At 37.7% G+C, this 21,358-nt stretch overlaps 2 protein-coding genes across 6 annotated transcripts in view; one reads left to right on the top strand and one right to left on the bottom strand.

Annotated features, from left to right (window-relative positions):
• Positions 1-2,006: 2,006 nt before the first annotated feature.
• SAXO2 (stabilizer of axonemal microtubules 2) lies at positions 2,007-12,453 on the bottom strand. The gene is made up of 4 exons (XM_067305610.1): positions 12,387-12,453; positions 6,385-6,564; positions 4,756-4,958; positions 2,007-2,989 (listed from the first exon to the last, which is right to left on the bottom strand). The coding sequence occupies exons 1-4, from the start codon at positions 12,425-12,427 to the stop codon at positions 2,007-2,009; spliced, it is 1,407 nt and encodes a 468-aa protein (XP_067161711.1). The 5' UTR covers positions 12,428-12,453.
• Positions 12,454-12,604: 151 nt separating this feature from the next.
• EFL1 (elongation factor like GTPase 1) overlaps positions 12,605-21,358 on the top strand; it is a 107,115-nt gene continuing 98,361 nt past the window's right edge. For all 5 annotated transcript variants that reach the window (XR_010885750.1, XR_010885751.1, XM_067305760.1 and 2 more), the window contains exons 1-7: positions 12,605-12,640; positions 13,361-13,463; positions 14,169-14,236; positions 14,432-14,516; positions 16,033-16,166; positions 16,807-16,944; positions 17,677-17,891. Coding sequence is in view for 3 of the 5 variants with exons in the window: in XM_067305760.1 (XP_067161861.1) it covers positions 13,373-13,463; positions 14,169-14,236; positions 14,432-14,516; positions 16,033-16,166; positions 16,807-16,944; positions 17,677-17,891 (731 nt within the window). In the remaining 2 variants the exon portion in view is untranslated. The remainder of the gene's footprint in view (positions 12,641-13,360; positions 13,464-14,168; positions 14,237-14,431; positions 14,517-16,032; positions 16,167-16,806; positions 16,945-17,676; positions 17,892-21,358) is intronic.

Here is a 21,358-nt window from a genome sequence, read left to right as displayed (position 1 = left end):
GTCCTTCTGCCTTTGTAGAAAAGGGAGACGGAGGGTATTAGGAGTGTTTGTAAACTTCTTATGAGATGCCAAGGTTGTGTGTAGGACATGGAGCGGGTGGGTACAACTGTGAGAAGTTTTGTCTCCTCAGTGATGGCTCGACAGAGGATGACTCAAGCTTCATAAAGAAAAGGGATTCTGCAGTTTGTTTTCTCTATGATACAGAAGGATGACAATGAATTGGACTTGTCCTGTCCTACTCTTAGGGCGTCACAGTTTTTTGTTTTCCTTACTCATGCCCTGTCCAAAACATGTCTTTAATAATTGGGAAAATTAATAATCTTTAGAGGGAGAAAAGTTTAATTGAATTGATGTTTTCATCAACTGATTAAATCATATCACAAAGACACAGTACAAGGACACAAGTCATCTAAAAGTAACTGATGCTCTAATAATGACTGGAGCTGTGTCTTGCAATGTCTTACACAGAGCTAATATACTCAGTTCAGCTTCCTTCCATTGCATATGATCCAGTTCCTGCTTTCACCATTTTTCCACTATTGATTTTAGTCCTTTTATTGGTGACTTGGTTTATGAAGTATCAACACACAATTCTTCAGAACCCAAATGATTTTCCTATAGCAATGAGTACAAGATATGCAATACAAAAAAAAAAATCATACTGCGCTACTGAGATAGAACATGATAATATCGTTAATCACAGGACTGTTTATAGGGACTGAATTAAATCTTGAACATAATACAACAGTTTATCTAGATTTACCATAATTAACATAAAGATGCATGGAGAAAATACTTAATCCCTCATATGGAAGCATAATCATTGTATGTACAATTTCTATAAACAATTTGTTTTCTTTGTAACAATTCTTTGAAGGGCAGGCAGCCTGAATCCTGACTGTCTAGAGATTTGTGAGACTCCTTTGATGTTTCTTTTAATTGAGCTCCACTCACATTTTCTGTTATCTCTGCATATACCTTTCTAGTTTTCTGCCATTTCATCCTTCAGACTGCCTTTGCAGTGAACTTTGGCAATGGTGCAATGCTGTTTAGTTTTAGAAATCAGATAGCAGGATAAAAAGCTACTGTCGACTGGCATTAATTTTTGAACCCCATTCTATCTTCCTCACCATCTGCATTAGAAAATTTGAAAAACAATTATCTGTGCAATGTGTTTGTGGAATTTGATTAAACTCACACTGAGATGGTGAGAACACATCTATACTTAGTGTTTGCATCGGCTTTGTTTTCATTGGAAGTCAAGCTAAAAATGCTCTATCTGGGAAATTGGGGAACAAAGTCTAATGACCTGCTTTATATCTGAGTGATTTCAAGTATGTGTACAGAAAAAGAGCAAAGTTACTTTTTGTTAATCACTCTCAGAAATTACAGTGTGACATTTCGACTCTTCAGATGGATGAAAGAAAAATAATAATGAAAAAGCTAAAAACAGGTTTTTAGAAATATCTGGGTTTCATGGGATGCTATCTTATAATACGATTTGGAGAGCAAAATGTCAAGAAAAAAATCCTCTTATCAGATTACTCAAAGTATTGATGAGATGAAAAGTTGTACTGATGAGCTAATTAATTATAGCTTTTTGCTGTACTATGAAAAAGGAGCTATGATCAAAATGTATTTAAGTTATATTTTTATTATTCTATGAATATAATCATTTGATCTGATTTACTGAAAATCTGGGAAAAAACCCTACAATGTACATGTTTGAGCTGGACCATAATGAAAAGTGGAAAGTCCAGGAAACAATCAAAAAGAAAAAAAATAGATGTCTGGAAGATTCATTATTCCTACAAAAATTGGCTAATCTTTATCAGTTTTGTAATAAACTTCTCTGTTTTTGTTTTGATTTTCTTTAAGCTATTAGTTTTAATGTTTTTAAATCAAAATGTGCATTATTTGATTTGCTTTCAGTTTTATCTAAGGAAAAATGAACTTGTAGGATTCCAGTTGTTTTGCAAGGCTGCTTGAAATAATACTTTTAAATATTATGACACAACAGCTACTTCCTTTGGAATATGATTACCATTTGATTCAGAAAATTCTGGGGTAAGCTGGCGGAAGAATTTGTGACCATGAGAATCTGTGTTTACATAGACATATCCTGGAGGAGATGGATAATTTGCTGGGCAGATCTCTTGTTTCTTTGGAGTATATTCTGTGCGATACATAGTTTCATCTTCAAAACGAGCTGAATTAGGAAGTACAACACGTAAAGGTTTGAAACTTTGAGCTGGAATTATCTGATGTGGTATGTAATGAGATCTGAATGTAGTTAAATCATCAAATTTTCCTGTGGGTCTTGGAATTTCCTGATGCTTTTTAATAATTTCTTGCCGACAGCTGTCCCAAGCTTGAAAGTCTTCTTTTGTGGTAGTATTCCCTTGAAAAGGGGCATTGGTTCTTCTTCCATTAGAAACTGGTCTTATGGGGACAGCAGGAGAAATCTCGTGTTTAACATAATCAAGATGGCTTGTGGAGTTGAAATCCATGTTACCTGGGGGTGGAATGTATTCTTTTGTTTTGCGGACCTCAGGCAAGGAGACTGACCATGGCTGAAAACGATCCTGGAATTCAGTGAGCCCATTAAAATGAGCGTTGGACCCAACTTTAGTATTTTCAGGCTTGCAGCTTTTTGCAAGTTGCCCAGGTAGCCCTCTAAAATCATTCCGGTGGGTTGTGAGATCTTCAAAGGGTTGGTTGCTTGGCTTGTATTCTTCTTTTGATCTTACAAATTTTGGTTCCAATTGATGAGCAATATAAGACGTGCGATGGCTAGTAGTACCATCGAAAGGTACATCTGAAAGCTTGGTCACACAAGGAGGTTTAAAACTTTTTCTGGGATTCAGTTCCCTAGGAACAAAGTCATCTTGAAATGTAGTAGAATTTCCAAACTTCTCTGTAGGTGGATGGTATGTGTGGTCCACCTTATTAGGTTCCCTTCTTTGAACTTCCCACAACCTATAGTCATCTTTAAGGCAAAATATATATATAAATATATATATATATAAAATATAAAGCTTTATTACTGTTGAGTGTTCCTTTAAAATTAAGCCATTTTTTTTTCTGGTATTAACCCTCCCAATCCAAAGAAAATGGATATAAATGAGAATGGTAATGTTATCTGCATGTTTGTGATATGGCAAATCTGTCTTTTTGCTATTACTGGAATGATAAGGACAGACAGAAAATTCTACTTAATGCCCTACTACAACTAATTCCTTGAGGGAAAAGAAAATGTTCCATGTCCACATTAAATGTGTGTTTATACACAAAATAGACATATACAGGTTATAGATATAATATCTTATATTTTACCTCGAAATGTATGTCAAGTATATAGAACTGAAAGGAACCTTGTAGGTCACTGGGTCATGTTCCCTACTGGTAGAGACAACTACCTCTCCTCCTTACCAGCAGTGCATGCTCTTAAAGCTAGTTAGGAATTTTTTTCTTTGCCTCTTTTTTTTCTAAATTTATTTTATTTTATTTTTTAAATAGACTGTTCTGTTAGGGTTAGAAACCTCTTAGTATCCAGCCTAAACTTCTTCACAGGCAGTTCATACCAGTTTGCTTTTTTGTAATCACTGTACTTTAGCTTCAGTGGTTTTTCAGTCCTTAATACTAACTCCCTTTTGAACTGATAAGGTACCTCTTGAATAAAGCAGTCACATGCTTAGTTGTATGCTGAGACTAGGCTAAATTAGTCATTATTTACTAGCTTCTTTGTACTTACACATACGCTAAATAGATATATCCATATTTCTTTATAAATATCTTTTAGAAGTAATAGACAATATTTATTAAATGCACTTCTATTTAATATAGGCATAAGCATAAAGAGCTGGTGAATTATAAGTCCATTTTTTTGAAGAGACCTTTTTTTCCCAAATTCTATCCTTCTAACTCTGTATCTGTCACTGCAATCCCTCCTCTGCTCGCTTCGCACCAAGGATTCTAACTTCCTGTTTTAATGGCCGTATCCGGTTCTTGTTAACTCATGTATCTTTTCTTATACCACTAGCCCTCATAATCATATCTTGATTTTTCATGTTGGTACCTCTAGTAGAAAATATATATTATCATCTACATTTATATACTTTTAACTGGAGGGTGCAGTACATGTAACAAATTCAGTAAAAAAAAATTTATGTGAAAAATTTTGTACATGTATACAGTATATCATGGTCACTTGACAGAATGACTTAGAAAAGATATATTTTGTCCAAACAGATCATTAATGGGAGCATATACAAGCTATGTAGCACAGGCTTTTGACCTACACTATGGAAAAACACAAATAAGAAACTTTTTTGCAGTAGCAGCTGAAGTTTGCCCAGACCACAGAATAGAGGAGGTAGTTTCACATAGTTCACTCAAGCTTCTTGTACATAATAGATTTTTTTCTAAAGCTATCTGGAAGATATATTTGCAGATTAATTACAACCTCCAGGGTTTCCTGACTCCTCCTTAGCTGGTGCCACTTATGCCTGAGATAGCCTAACAAGTGTATATTAGACTTTCTCTCCTTCTAGCCAAGGAAACCTGGAGAAGGCTTCTCTTATAGAAACCTGTAAATATCAACTCTAAAACAACTGGAGTGCTGAACACCTAAAAGCATTATCACCTGCTTTCTATTCATCTCTCCGGCCCAAAGTAAGAAATCCAGTTTCACATCTCTCATGCAGGTGATTCAGAATACTATCTTCTCCTTGTACAGGAGGCATATATTATTACCTTGATAAGTTGGTATGGTATCCAGTTTTCCTCCTGTAGTGTGTTTTCTCTCTAACGGTCTTACTAATATCACTGGTTGTATTTTATGAGCATTATAATCTTTCTGGTATGTTGTTCCCAGTTCTATCTCTCCGGTCTTTGGTTTAAATTGTTCTGGTACCCGAAAAGGTCGCTTCACAATATCATATGGTAAATAATCAGATCTGAATCGAGGGAAAAGGAAACACTGGTTAAAAACTTCTTTTTCTGATAGAGTCACTTTTGTCATTTTTCTATTATATGGAAAAACAGAGACTTAAAATGTTTACTCTGAAAAGTCAATTAGATGCCACATATTAGAAGATAACAAGAAGGCAAGAAAACCATGCTGCATAAAATAGAGTTTCTGATGCATGATATATTCTTTATTCAGGGAAAGATGATGAAATAACTTTTCAAAACTCCTAGCATTTTACCCTCATTCTCAGTTTAAAACTATTCTTAAAAAATCTGAAAGGAGACTAGAAAAGTTTCTTTAATTTTACAAATAAATGATCCAGAGAGTAGAAGCCAGAGCAAAGATCAAACTACCATGAGTGGCAAAAATTTACAGTTGCATAAGAAGAATTGAATTTGAATGGAAAGAGCACTTCACCATGGATCTCATGGATCATTTTTATAAGGGCATATTACATAAATGGGTGTGTATTACATATATATAGGTTTCTAAACAGTACACTCTGTACATAACATACAATTTTGCAGAAGGGCATTTGATCTTTGTATGTATGTCCCTTTTTGTTTTTTTCATAAACAGAAACAAAGAAGTTTCATCTCCTGCTCATATAGCTTAAAGGAAAAGCAGTATTTGAAAAAATAAAGGTTTATGTTCCTGTCACATTATTACCATTAATGCTGAATGAGTGCTGTCTTTTTCTAACTCCTTGAAAGCTGCTCTTCAATTTTGTAAACTTATTATCAGAAATTTCTGGTCTTTGCTTATAGGCCTGTTTATATCTTTGTTCTTGCTATTACAATGAGCTCCTTACAGGTAAGACCTTCAGGCCCCAGCACATCCTCTTTACAACAGCTGTGCTCTGCAGATTTACTGAGTCAGTTAAATGAACTCACTGTAGGATCACTGCCCGCGTCTGTGTGCTGAAGGGCCAGACCTAATGAACCCTTGCAGTGGGCTTTCTCCCAGTCCTAATCATTTAGAGCACTCGGAACAAAAAATCCCCGTTCTTTCTCTTGAGGTTTCATTTTCCCTATTATCTCAGATTACACAAATGTACTACAGTAAGTTCCCCAGTTTGCCACATTGTTTTTCAGGATCAATGAGACCTAGATTTCTAAAACAGGAAGACAACAATGATAAAAATAAATTTTGGATCTTCTTTACAGATTAAAGCATGCTGTAAAGAACACAGTTTATTTTGTGTGTGCTTCACTATCTTTGATGACATTTTTGAGGTAACTGTATTTTTACATTCAAAACTAGTACTTTTAAATATTTCAGGAGAGCAAAGGATACAATGATTGCATTTTGAAAAATGACTGCAATACGATGTCCAGTTCCCCTTAAATGAGAAGTACGAGAAACTTTAAAATACAAAGTAAGTGTAAAACACATTGCTTTAAAATGTTTACTTAAATGTTGTGATTCCTTCCATTTTCCCACGATGCACTTGGTACTCTTGTTTCGGCTTAAGGCTCTGGGGAGGAGGGATGTTGCTGTACTTGGGATATTTTTCCACATACTCTGTCGTGAGGCACGGCTGTTGTCCATTATCATAAATCCTTGTGGGTTTGTGAGGGCAGCGATGGCGCCTGGGTAAAACACATCAGATAAGATCATTTTGAATAGCTTCATTTAAGGGGGAAACCTATCTCCTATCTACTGGGAGCAAATAACAAGTGGGGAAGGTTGAACACTGTGAGTAGCTTGGGTTTAAAATCTTTTCTGAGTCATAGAGGAAAAGGCAAAATACTGTGTTGGCACAGGTCACAGAGCACAGTACCCTAACAGAGTAGTACTCAGTATCACTATCCTGTTAGCCCTTAGTACAGAATACAAAGAATTGATGGAGTTGATCTTGGTCTTCTATGGAATGCTGCCAAGAAGATACACTTTCCTCTCATTTTTTTAAATCTTTAATGATATTATTACTCTTATTTATAAGAATAGTCAATAACCGCCCCGCTTCACTTCTCCTCTGACATCCTCTCTTGTTTACTTTGTCTTCCCTCTTCTCTTGTCTTTTTATTTCTGTACATCTGCTCGCTTATTTTCACTACAGCTCTTGATTCACCTTCTTTGACTAAAATTTTATTGGTGCAAAAATCTCATCTGCAGTTCCAGTGCTCTGAAGGCCCTTTCTGACTTTCCAATCCTTTTTTTTCCTAGTGCTGATTAAAATCCTCTATCTGCCAAATTATATTTGTTTAAACATATTAACATCTTTTTTTGTTAATAGGTGTTATTTCAGTTACACTTGGTTTTCATACCTATTTTAATAATACCATTGTGTTAATAAGTGTTAAAAGGCATATTATGACTTACAATAATTTATGACTTAAACCTCATCATGCTGTGTAAAATAAATATGCAATTCAAGTGTATATATATATGTATATGTTTTGAAAGTAGCATAGAAAATGTTAGTCATTTTGATTTGTATGATATGCATTTACATCTCTGGTAGTTTAAATGAGAATCAGGATCTTTTTCTCAATTTCAAGCATAGTTTAAAATTTTTAATTTAGCTAACATAGGATTATTATTTAATCTCTCTTTTTAGGAAATATATAATGAAAGTTGTTCTTCCTACTTGCAGTTGGCAATTTGCAATGCTGGTTCAGATACAAGGGAAATAACTAAAAATAAAGTATAACTTTTTAAAATAAATGTACCTTGTAAAAGCCTGTACATGAAACACAGACATAACTAAAGAATGAGAAGGGTACAACTGTACAGTTATTAGTAGGTACAAATAAATTCCAGTTTCAGGAAGCTAGATACCCAAAGAATGACTTGAAGGTCTGCAGAGTAATTTAGCTAGCACTGAATACCAAGCAGAAGGAAAATATGAATCAAAGCAAAGTAAAATTGAATAGAGAAGAGGATATGAAGGAAAAGTGAAGGAAAAAAAAAAGCCACTGAAAGAAGTTATCTGGGACTGAAGGTCCTTAAAGCTGATACTAATTTGGGCTGCATGACCTTGCAAACTCAGTAGTTCTAATCAGAAATGAAGGAGCTCTACCTAAGAAGCCACGGCCTTTCAGAGCCTCAAGTGCTTGCTCCTTTTCCATCTAGTCAAGGGATAGTCAAGTAACAACAGAGAGACCTACTCTGAACATAGCAGGGAAAGCGAGAAGGTAGAAGAGAGAAAGAACAGGAAAGGCAGGGAAAACAGGCAGGTGAGATCATGCTGTTTCCCAGTACAATGCCTGCCTGCCACTGTATTTTTCATGAAATTCAGCTATTACCCTAGTAATAATTTTTAAGGTAAGTATGAACAGCACATGCTGTCTTGTTTCACGTCTAAAAGTAACATCTAAGAAGAAAATAAAAACACTGAATATATGTTTTGAAAGCTAGTTAAAGTATAGGCTACCAAATTACTTTTCTCCACAGATTTTAGGCATAAAACTCAAAAGAGTTTGAAACAAAGAGAATATTCATCCACAAAAAAAATTATTCTGGCAATCTTTATTTTGCCATAAGTTGATCCAGAAAATAAATTGCCAAACAAAACACCTCCTCCAAATGGCTGTCCTGGTATTACTGGCCTTCAAACACTTAACTCTCACCATTTCCTATGCAATGTTGTCACAATATCCTCCATATTGCTGAGCTGTTACGCTACAAGCAGAAACAACAGATAGCAGAAAAATAATTCCTTGCAGAGCAGATCTGTAGTTCTTGGTGGATTCAACATGGGGCTGAATCCTGGCAAAACTGTCTAATGTATGTCACCAAGGAAAGAAGACAAATTGCAACAGAATTCATTATTTTGATGAGACAAATATGTCCTTGAGTCCAGTCATTTCTAGCATCTAAATATGCACAAATTTGCTTCTTCCTGAACAGTCCCACCTGAAACTAAGTATGGCAGCACAGAATTTACCAGATGAAATACAAAACATCGTCTTCAAGTTATAGAAAGCCTGATGTTCATATACACCAAGAATTCTACATCCTACTCTGTGGTGTGCAAGACCTTTCAGTGGGCCTAAATTACCATAATATAAATGTGAATCTGGCTTAAAGAAGAGATTTTCTTTGTTTGTTAACCAATAAATTCACTTTTGGACATTATCCAAAAGTAAAACCAAAAGTTTTTGTTTAGATAATAACTTTCTAAAATTGATCACATAGAACATCGCAGGTCTCTAGAGAGAATGGTTCTCAACATATTCATCAGAGATGACAGATTACAGCTCTGATAAATGAAGTATGTTGTTTATAATTTGGCTAGAAATCCTTGAATCACTGATTATTTTAAGTGCATTATTTGTACTTAATGTCAATCCCAGAGTTACTGATATTCAAATGAATTTGGTGAGAATACACCTCCTCCCATGAATGACTGATGTCTGCTTTGATGGATGATTATTCTTTCCCATCTTTGAGAGAAACTAATTTTCTTATGGCTTGCATAAGGTCTGAACAGAATCTCAGCTAAATAAAATTGACAGTATACTGGGTCTCTGGTGTAAAATGCTATCGCTCTGATTATTTTAACAGAATGATCCTGAATTTCACTTATGGAGGATCTGGCATACATACGATTGTTTTTCATACAATGCCAACAAGACACTTCCTTGAAATTTTCCCTCAGAGCATTTTCTTCCCAGAGAACTAGATTAATGATGAGAAAAGGCTTAATGCTTATCATGAAAAAGAAAAAAAAAAAACAAGAAAAATCTTGACATTTTTTAATTGCTAGTGTACACACCATGGTCTGACAGACAGAAGTTATGTTTGGACACTATTTTTGAGAGTTTTCTGTTCTGCTAGTGCTGATAGAAGACTCAGCATTTTCTACTGGGTTTGCATGTATTTAGATGTGGTCAGTATGGAAGCTTAAACAACCTATATTTCAGAGAAATATTCCTTTTTCTTTTAGCTTACATTAATTCAGGAATCTAGATTTTTATGAAAGTGATAACAAGTGCAATAAGTGAGGAAGTGCTGACAGGTTAGATAAAGTAGTTTTTTTCTTTTTTGTATCTCAGATAGGACTTCTACACCTTTGAATGTCATGATTATCTTTTATGGTAGACAGATATTATTCTTGGGTATAGAGAGTTCCTCTACCTCAGAGGCTGTATTCTTCCTTGGAAGGTCAGATTTAGCAGCCTGTATTTGGCATTAGACATTTCTATTTAGTCAGTAATCTGACGCTTTACTGTAATGGCTAGCAGGGGGTAATTTTCTCTTGTATTAAGTTTGCACATTTGCAACCCATGGGAAATCAGAAAATAAAAATATTTCCTTTTCTTTATGGAACTATCCCAAGTAAGACTACCTCATGCATTCCCACATTTAAAATATACCACTTTTAAAATGAGAAATGGTTCTGAAATATCTTGAGAAACAATATAGAATCCAGCTATTGCTCTGGACAATGCAGTTATGACAACATTTTTGTGGTTTTCTTAAACAAACAAACAAACAACAATAGAAGAAAACTCCAACCAAACATCTCTCTCCTATAGCAGCTTGGAAATGGTCATTGGTACGCCTTGGCAGCATCTTATATGAGTGCAAAAGTCCTAGGCTCATAAGGCTAGAAATCATGTCAGTTATTAAATATGGAGAAATTTCCAGCATTGGACTAGAGAAGTATTGTGCACTTTGTTAACTGATCTGTGAGCATCCTCAGCACTGGATAGACTTCTGGTGGTTTTAGCATTACGGTTATTTGTTGATTTTGAAAAAGATCACTTAATAGGCACAGAAGGTGATGTAGCCTAAGGAGAAGGAATCTATTCAATATACATTCTTAAAAACATTGTAACAATTATTTAATTAATAAGAGCCCAAGACTGTGACTGTAAATACAAACAACACTCAGACACATGTAATTTTAATGAGTGGATTATATATCACAATGCAAAAAAAAAAAAAAAAAAAAAAAGAAGTTATTCTAGAATTTTGGAGGCTCTTGTCATTTCCCTGTAAAGGGAAAGCAAAATAAAGTTCTGTCATACTGACTTTCCCCCCTTGTATTTGTAAAACTTTTCAGAGTGTTTTTTTTTCCTTTTGTGAATAAAAGACAGGTAGGAAAGATTACTTCCTTCTATTTTAAATATTTAGAATGAAACAGTAATTATATCTCTACAGAATTACAGGGAAGAGGATTTCCAGCAAATTGCTAAATGATAACTTCTACAAAATACTAGGTTTTTTTCTTCTCTTTGAAATCTCTTTTAGAACATGTATACATTGTAATATCCAGGTAACACTGCCAAGCAACCAGTATTACCCTAAAAACAGAAACACTATAGCTACACCAAAGCAAACACAATATGCTTCTTAAAACAATATTGTCTTGAGATTTTATTTACTGCAAAACCTTCAATGATGTTTATTTTAAACCATGTTTTGTGTTTTACTCAGTAATTAATATTATTAAACTGAGTATTTAATTTGACAGTGTTCAACTGGGCTGTACCTATCTTTCTGCTGTCAGATTGTCCTATCTGACACTCTCAATACTTGAGCCAAAGTCGTATTTGATATTTAATCATGAAAACAATGTGTTCTAACTCTTGATTAATCTAGGACTTTTGAAGTAAATCTATGGGGCAAACTACAACCATAATCTTGGCCAAGAAGAACAAAAGAAGTTTATGCACTGCCCCTCTCATATCTATGGCCACGGATCAAAAAACCAGTGGCTGATGAACAGAGGGACAGGTTTTCCACGCAGAAACATAGGGAGGGAGTTTGCCTCTCTCTACAGGAGTGTCTAGGGAAGATGTTTCTAGCTTCTTGGTCCTGAGATACATTGGCTTTGGGAATTTTAACCTGTTAACTTTACTGCTGTGAATATTGCAAGGACAGAGAATCACTGGAGCGTACAAATTCCCAAGCCCTCAGTGACTCTCTGGTCTCCTGCATCACTTTTACCTCGCCTGCTGTGTGTGCCTCAGAACGAAACCTACAGTTCATGGTGTGCATGGCAGCAATAGAGCCGACTCCGTACTCCAAGAGGCGGTGATGGCAATCCCTGTGAGTTTTCTTAAAAACGTTTTTTCCTTTGATAGGAATCTCAGCCTTTTCGTTCACCTGGATGGCACCTAGTAGCAATAATTTAATTTACAAATACCACAGAGGAGACCCTATACAGCTGTCTATGACTAACCCTGGGTGCTGGAGGCCAGCACTGATGCGAAAGGTCGTTACGTTACCACAGGCTCTTCAGGAAGAGCCTCCCGGCTGCTGGAGCCGGGCGGACCCCCCGGGCAGGGGTCCGAGCTGAGGCAGCGGCGGACCGTGGCCTCCTCCCCGCGGGCGGGCTCGCACCGCACCGCACCGCACCGCACCGCACCGCAGCGCTGCCGGGCGTCGGGGTCCCCCGCGACCCGGGGCGGGCCCGGAGGGGCGGGGAGGGGGCGAGGGACGCCGGGGGGCCGCTTACCCGCAGGTGCAGATCTCGCACAGGCACCGCGGCGGCCTCATCCTCGCGGCGCGGCGCGGCGCGGCCCGGTCCGGCCGGGCGCCGCCACCGCCTCCCCTCACCGCGGCGCGGTAACCACGGCAGCGCCCCGTCGCGTAGCAACGGCCGCGGCGTCCCGGCGCGCGGCCTCCCGCCGCTTCCGCCCAACGTCACGCGCGGGGGCGGGGCAGGAGCGGGCGCCGGCTTCCGGGTGCGGGCGGCGCGCGGCGGCGCAGGTGGGGGCGCTCCCTTCCCCCCCCCACGTGCGGCCGCGGCGGGAGGGGGCGGGGGGCGCTTTGGCGCGGGCGGCGGCGGCGGCGGGGGCGCGGGCGCGTGCGCCGAGCGGGGCGCGCGGGCGGCGCGGGCTTGGGGCGCCGTCGCCTCAGCGGCGGGGCTGGCGCGGCCCTGAGGGCCCAGCGGCTGCGGCCCCCCCCGCAGCCCGGGAGCCCCTTGCGGGCGTCCCCGTCGTGAGAGCGTTGGGGGCGGCCTGCGGCTCCCGGGGCCGCGGGACCTGGGGCGGCGCCTCGGCGGAGCCGCAGCGGCCGAGGGCCGGGGCAGCCCCAGGGTGAGGGCGGCGGCGGCGGCGGGGCGGGGCCCGGCCCGCCCGAGGGAGGGGGGGCTCATTTGGGGGCGGGCAGCGGCCGCTTGGCGCGGCGCGAGGGCGAAGCGAAGCGTCGTGTGTGTCGGGGCCGCCCTCACGTGCGCGGAGCCGTGACGGCCCCGCGTTTATGGGGAAAAAAACACCCCTGTTTCCTGTTAGAAACAGCGCCATGCCCTGTCTCTTATAAGTTTCTGGTGTCCGAGGTGGAGTGTGACCGGTGAGACGTGTGACACGCTCCGTGGGTCAGGATGAGGTTTGCCTCATGAGTAGCTCTAATCACAGCCTGTGTCATCGAGGAAAATATTTGCAGTTTCTTAGGTCGCTTCCTAAGTACGATACTTTCCTCTCTTCGCAGAACTGACTAACCATGGTCCTCACTAGTGTGGGGAAGATGAGTGCCCTCCAGAAAAAGACTTCCGGAATCAGGAACATCTGTATATTGGCACACGTGGATCATGGTAAGGCAGGGGTTAGTGGCAGGAACTGAGGGAAAATTGTACGTGTATTAGTTTGAACGAGGGTGCGATGTTTTGATTGCTCTGTTTTAAAGCAACAGGTTTTCATGGATTCAGCTCTAAACTGCCTTAATCCAGGTGATTGGGCTGCTGCTGCTAAGGAGTAAATTTCCCATATGCACATTACTTCTATCCTGATACAAATGATCTTTTATTACTTCATAGAGTGTTAAATTTTGTTCATTTAAAATTTTTCTACTTCTACAATGCTAATTTTGGTTAATGTTGACATGAATTAAATATACATGTGTGCAAGGTGGGTTGTTATAGTTGCATGTTGAGTTAAGAGAACTTCATTATGTAGGTGGAAATAGTAAATGCTTTTTTTAGTGTATTAATCTTTAGTTTGCCTAATTACATGATGTATTAGGATTTTGAAGTGCTGCTTGTCTTTTTGACTGCTTTTCTGGTCATAGCAGATAAGGTTGTATCCACTTTACAAAAAGGAAATTATGAGTAGCTAATATAGGTGAAATTGAGTGACCTGGTTTTTTTTGGTTCTATTTTTTAAATTAGTTTGTACTTTCTTGCCTTTTTAAAGCCTTTATTAATTTTTTGTATCTTAGAACACTAGATGTTGTCAACATTCATAATGTTGTCTTATCTTTCTCTATTGTATATATTTAAGTCATTTATTTTTCTTTTCAGGCAAGACTACTTTAGCTGATTGTCTGATATCTAGCAATGGAATAATCTCCAGCCGCTTGGCAGGAAAGGTAGAGTAATACTGTAATTTTTAACAAAATTCTGGTGTGTATGTACTAGGTTTGTAAATCAGTGATGATCAAGGAATGAAGTTTCAAGTCTTGCTAGACCTTATTTTCCCTCAGTTATACTCTTTGACAGTTGAGAAGTAATTTGTGAAGATAAGTCTACCGATTTATCACCTTTTCTTCTATTTTCGTACTCAGCTGAGATACCTAGACAGTAGAGAAGATGAACAGATCCGAGGAATAACAATGAAATCTAGTGCCATTTCATTGCATTTTGAAAAAGGTAAGTTATTGATGCTGGCAAGTACAAACTTTAAGATTTTTCTTATGTTCCCTTTCTGTTTTTTCATTGTTGAGATCTTTTTATATGCAGCTTTTAGATTTTTTCAGTGTTAGGCTGTGACAGTGCAAAGACCTAGGCGTCTTTTTAACTGAAAACCAGGACAGTCAAGTTCCATATCAGTGTTAGAGAAGCTATCTTCAAAATTTAAAATAAGCAAGTCAGGAGTTTCCTGCTGGGTATTTGTGTGTACCCTGCATAGTATTCTTTGGTATTTGATTATTACATTTCACAGCTTTGTGAATTTCAAAATTTAAGATCCAGTGCTGTGTTTTCTTAGTGGACTTGCTGGTTCATAAATTCAGTGTACCTGGTTGTGTACTTAAAGCACAGTAACTAGCTGACTTTGTGGAACAGAGCTTACATAAGTCAAATGCTCATATTTCTAAGTAGAAGTAGTTAGAATAGTTGTCTTTATCTTTTTTTATTTCAGGTCTAAACCTTTATATTTTGATCTTAAATCTTGAAATAATCTCATGTAACAATATGATCTTCCAAAACCTAATATTTTTAAAATGATTTTTTTATGGTCTTAGCTTCACTGTACAACTATGTCAAGGTGCTTGTCATACTTGGATGTAAATTGTTAAGAGTTTTTTTTTTTTTTTTTTTTTAAGTGTAGTTACAGTTTCATCTTTGTCTTGACTGCTTGTTCCTCACCAGTCTTATCCTCAGCTAGGGAAATGAAAAACATGATGAAATACATTACAAACAGGCTTGTGCAGGCAAAAAAAGAATAACTGTAAGAACAATTACATGAACAGAAAAGCCATCATAAGTCTTTCCATTTCAGCTAATGCCTGATTATAAAAAATAATTTAAAAAAAGGTTAAAACTGGTGATGTTCCAGGTAAGCATTGTCAACAGTGGCTGTTTTTATTGTTGCCTTTGAAATGGCCTTGCTGTTAATAGTTAGAACCTTTGTCTATTGTTTTTCTATTATCTTGTGAATTAGATGCTTGTATAACCTCTTAAAGAGGGAAGTCATTTGATCTTATTTTGATTATGGCTGATGATAAATGCAGTGAATTCATTAATCGTTTCCTGGGGTCTCTGAAAAGCAAAATTTTGGGGGGGAGTAGTGGAGAAAATATTAAAAAGGTCTCCATTTTTGATAACTTGAAGGTAATTTAGTAAGGTGGAGTCAGAAGCACGTTTTTAAAAAAAAATCACAATTTTGGTTGAAATGGAGATTCAGTATTTTGTCAGGAATATAGGGTTTATTTTCGTGTTGGGCATTGGAAGATGCAGATTGGCATTAAGGGTGAACTAAATACTATACAAGTCAGATGTTATGCGCCTAACATTATTTGTGGCCTAGTGGAATTTTTCTAAAGCATAACTGCTACTGCAAATTTGGTCCTTAGAAATTAATACTAGCTTAAACAGTATAACCAAGTGACTGAAATAAGTACTTTTGAAAACTGTTTTGTAATAGTACTTTATTGTTTGATCTTAGGTGATGAGGAGTATCTGATTAATTTAATAGACTCCCCAGGGCACGTGGATTTTTCTTCAGAAGTATCTACTGCTGTCCGACTCTGTGATGGTTGCATCATAGTGGTGGATGCTGTTGAAGGAGTCTGTCCACAGGTGAAATAAAGTGTATTAAATACATGAAGAGGATAGAGAAGAGAGAGTAAGCAGAACAGAGTTGCATGTGTATCTTAAGTATATTGTTAGAAATGAAAGATAAGCTGGTTTAAGAAGTTTTGTGAAACTTTTCATAAATAACATAGGTATGAAAGAGGTTAGTTAGTTTTTCAGTTGTACTGAAAAACTTAGTAACATTTGTTGGTGAGTGGGTGTAGTGTTGAAGCAGTGAGTATATCTTTTTTCTGATATTCTGAATATTTGTACAGAGAAGAAATAAATGTCTAAAGGGAAAAGGAATCAAATAATATCTTTATGTGCTTTTAGGGAATTGAAAGTGAAAAATTATGCAAACAAGCATTGTGATTGCTATGCTTATTTTTTCATGGTTTGGTTTTAGCAACTGTTTTAGGGGGCGGGGGGAGATTTTTTTGCCATAAAAATACTTTCTGTGGAGTTCTGTAATAACTAACACTACATACTGTGGGAGTCAAATCACTGGTTGACGTTTCAAACCAGAGCCTTATTGTACATTTATTTACATTTTAGAATTATGCTGCCATTCACTTTAACGCTTCACCCCTTTTGCAGTATCAAGCCTTCTGTAATGGATTTTTTAAAAACTATTTCTTCTTAATAGACTCAAGCAGTTCTGCGACAAGCATGGCTAGAAAATATCCGTCCAGTATTGGTGATTAATAAGATTGATCGTTTGATTGTGGAACTCAAGTTCACCCCTCAGGAAGCATACTTGCATCTTAAGAATATCTTAGAACAGGTATTCTTGCTATACTGTGATGTTCATACAACAGGTTTTGTTTTGTTTTGTTTTTTCTCCCCATTTCTCTCAATTGAGAGATATTGCAATTTTCAGTGGCTTATACCCGGAATAAATTTAGTGTAGTAGAACCAGTTTTCCTTGCCTTCTGGGACCAAGCACTGTAACATCTGAAGTTTATGCAGAATGTGCATGGTAGTGAAAAGAGTATCAAATGCACCTTGACAGGCCATCAGGAAGACATTGGGGGGTTTATTCAGGGATAAAATTAATTCATCTTTAAAGTTGTAAATTAAGTTGCCTTTAAACTTTCTTTTCAGAGCTTACTGTAAGCACTTATCTACATGGTTTTCCCTTTGCCTTCGTTTGTTGTTTGTTCGTTGGATGTAATGAGTTTTTGTCACCATTCCTTATTTGGAGAAACAAAATACATTACACATGATAACCTATGTCTGAGTCAATCCTGATATGGCTGGCTTTGATCTGAAAGTATGCTGCCTCTGAGCTGAAAAGTTAATATCATCAAACTCCTATTTTCAAATGAGCAGGATTAGATACAGAAGGGCTTGTGTTTTAAGTTGCATAATGAATCCTAAAGATGGTTTCTTAACTTGTTAAACAAAAAAATCTCCTTTTTTATACTTTGGTGGGACTGGGTTGAGTTGCATTTTAGTTGCAAGAGTTGTGAAGGAATGAGTAAATTTTGGGATGTTCTTACATACCGTCCCATAGGTCAATGCAGTCACTGGAACACTCTTTACCTCTAAAGTACTAGAAGAAAGAGCTGAGAAAGAAACAGAAAGTGAAAGTATTTCGGATTCTGCACCAGGAGATCAAATTTATGACTGGAGTGCTGGCTTAGAAGATACTGATGATTCCCATCTTTATTTCTCACCAGACTATGGAAATGTGGTGTTTGCCAGTGCAATTGATGGCTGGGGTTTTGGGTAAGTCTAGGATTTAGTTAAAGTAATAAAGTAATAGAAAGACAGTAACACATTAAAATGTCAGTAGCATCATATTTATTATATATTTTTTAATTTTTTGTGTGACAAGCAACTGTACATCTGTCAGTTTTACTATGTGTTAACACTGGACAGCTGAAAATACTGCTGACTTTGGCATCTATTTATGGAAGTGCCTGCTCCTGAGGCAGGGACCTCTACTTTATACAGCAGCTGCTAAGCTGACTATAGTTTCCAGCCTAGCCTATTAAGATGAACTTAGTGTTTTGTTAATTAGTGAAATTTAATAGGCCTTAATAGAGTAGGCTAAAAACTGCAGGGGTACAAGAGCTGTTTCACAAGTAGATTGGACCTTCCAGCTCCAGGGACAGTGGCATTCATAACAAGCATAAGACAGACAACTGGCAACAGGGTAGCAGCTTCAGCTGTCCAGTTCTGTTCAGTACAATTCTGGGTTACAGAAGTAGTGTGATCTGCTTTTTCTGTACCAGATTTTGGATTGTCCTTGAAATTATGCCTTTCTCAGGTGTTTATGCTTATCTGTCACAATTAGCTTTTTTTTCTGTTATTTCTCTTCTTTCAGGTGCATTTCTTATCTCTTGTTACGTATCATTTGTATTTCTGTTTCAGCAGTTGCTAAAGACCATTGCAGAGATACTTAAGTAAGAATTTGAGGGTAGAACAATTTCAGAAAATTTTCTGGATTATTATATTTGAGTTTGCTGTCAGTTCTGTCTTTCAGTCCTGTTCTTAGTAGTTGGTTTCAGAGGGCAGCAGCCTATTGTAAAGATTGCACATTCTGATTGTTTGCCACAAGGTGGAGTCCTTGTCTTTATCATGAGTACACAATTAGAAAAATGCACTCTGTAGTACACATCTTTATTTTTTAAATGGTTTTGCAATATTAAACTGTAGCATTTTTAAGTCAAGGTCAAGCTTTTATTTGGATTTAAGATTCCTTGGGGAGTTTGTATTCTAACACAAACCTTTTTTTATCACAGCAGAGAAAAGGGGTAAGTAAAATGGACTGTTCTGTTTTAATTATCTGTCATAAATAATGTATGAAAAGGAAGAATATAAATGGTGCAAAGGAAACTGAAAACCAAATCTTCAGATCCTGACACGTAGGAATATGTTTTAGTCTGAAAGAGATCCTTTTCATACAGGATGTGTGAAGGAAGACCTTTTAATTTCTATGAAAACCTCACCTGGCCTTCATACCTTTGGTGGTCCACACATTAACACATATGTTGTCTGAACTCCTCCATTCCCCCCATTGTACCCAGAATTGCAATTCTGCAGTACTGCACACTGCTCGGTATCTTTGTCACACCACCATACAGAAAGCCAGCACTTCTGCTGATTGGAGCTCCTCCAGCTTCCCATGCTACTTGGCAGCGTTGTGTGTTCTAAATTGTTGTGTGGTGTGGCTCTGAGGCTGAAAATCCCTTCTCTTAGCTGTACCCCGCTTGCCTCTGCTTGAAGTCTCCATGCCTTACAATGTCTCCCTAATTTCCCACACACCCACCTCACCTGTGCAGCATAGCCCTTTCCTCTTATCCAGTACTCTTACTAACATTTCTCCTTCTTCAGTTTAAGAACTCTGTCTCACCCTCTGGTGCCTCTAGTTGAGGAGGAAACAGACCGAGCATATGGCAGGGAGCGATGTGATTGCTAGTGCATTTGGAAGGTGTAGGAATGTGCGCACCCTTTAAGAAAAGAGTATGTTATGGATTGGAACTTGTTGATGAATAACACCTGGTAGGGTTGGGAACCAGCTCTGTGAAATCGAGTTGCAGCAGCAGAAGTCCTGAGCTAGAGAGGGAGTGGGAGAGGATGTCATGGCTGTGGGCTGAGCACATTTAAGTTCTGGCTGGTTCCAGTCCACAGGTAGATCTATCCTATCTATGCTTTAATTTTTTTTTAATGTAAAACAAAGGTAATTATGTTAACACTGTAGTACTTTGATCTTTGTGTTTACTGCTGATGTCAGGCTTGTGCTTCTGCATGTGGTTCTGAGAAGTTTGCAGGTGGCCTAACTTTAGTATTAGTATTCTAGATACACTGTCAGGGAATGCTGAACTTTAAGTAAAAATCTTTTTTTAAAGAAAATGATACAGTGGAGTTGTTACAATATATAAAATTATAAGCTTAAAATTAGCTTTTTCTTTAGCTCAAGCTACTTGATAGTTGCAAGTAAATGATTGCCTATTAAGATCTTATAGGTTACAGAGCTAAATTCTGAAATAACTGTGTGGTCCTAAACACCCTGTGGTCACCTCTGTAAATGGAGAAAGCAAGCATGTCTTTTTTAAGTGTTAGGTGAATATAGTGCTTTTTGGTAAAAGTAAGACTTCAGATAGTTACCTTCCTTTCATGATTTTTTTCCTCTGATGATTCATCTGCAGATATAATTACATTTCATACAAATATGCCAGAAAATTGTTTGTTTCTCCAACTCAAAAGTTTAGCAAAAAAGACTTCAATTTGGACTGTTTGACAATTAATTTACATACAGAAAGCTGGAGAACAAAATTTGCCTAAAACAATGCTTAGGGCTTGAGAGTCTGTAGTTTGTTTTTTTTATGGATAATGCCATGTGTTAGGGGTTTTTTTATTATTTTTTTTCCAAAGCACTTGGAATATGTTGGTAACTAAGTGACATTTCTGCATAGTGGAATGTGTGGTAAATGATTAATGATATGTATATAGGGTAAGCAGAAGTGGAATGATAAAGGTTGGAATGATGAAGCTTTATTTATTAATTTGTATCTGCTATGTACCTGCCATCTGAAACATTTGTCAGGTGGTCTGAACTTTACATATAGAATTTGTACAAAGCTGAAATCTAAATATTGATTGTCATGTAGTTTCAAATGGGAGGAAGAAAAAGGCCAGGATATGACCCATGCTTATTTTTGTGATTGGTATGTCGGTGTGCTGGGGAGGATTTGTAGGCTTTCTGTTTGTTCTTTGTCAAGCTGTACTGATATGAGATGAACTTTGAAAAGCACTGCAGTGTTTTTTGAATATGATAATAAAAAACATATTTTTTAAGATTCTTCAAGTGTTATTTTCCTTCTGTTGTGTATATTGAAACTTTTCTTAGATTGTCTTAATTGAATTATCCCTGTACAAGACTGTATTGCAGCTAGAGACATTCATGCATCTAACTTCGACGTGATATGTTGTTATTCTCTTGTTCAGTGTAAATCAGGTTGTTACACAGTACGTTATAGTCTAACATAAATTAGACTGTTCTCTGTCCCACACAATGTTCCCACAGCTTAGACAGAATGACATGACTCCTATCTGCTAGTTTTCTGACTTGTACCTGTTCTTACTGTCCAATTTTTTTCCCCTCTAATATCATCAGAATGTATTAATATATTTCTTGAAACTTAGTAAAAGATTGTCTGGTTTCAGATACCACTTTTTTTCTTCTGGTG

The sequence above is a fragment of the Apteryx mantelli genome, chromosome 15 (assembly GCF_036417845.1).
Source record: "Apteryx mantelli isolate bAptMan1 chromosome 15, bAptMan1.hap1, whole genome shotgun sequence".
NCBI classification, from domain to species: domain Eukaryota; kingdom Metazoa; phylum Chordata; class Aves; order Apterygiformes; family Apterygidae; genus Apteryx; species Apteryx mantelli.
This window is presented reverse-complemented; position numbering and strand designations above follow the sequence as displayed.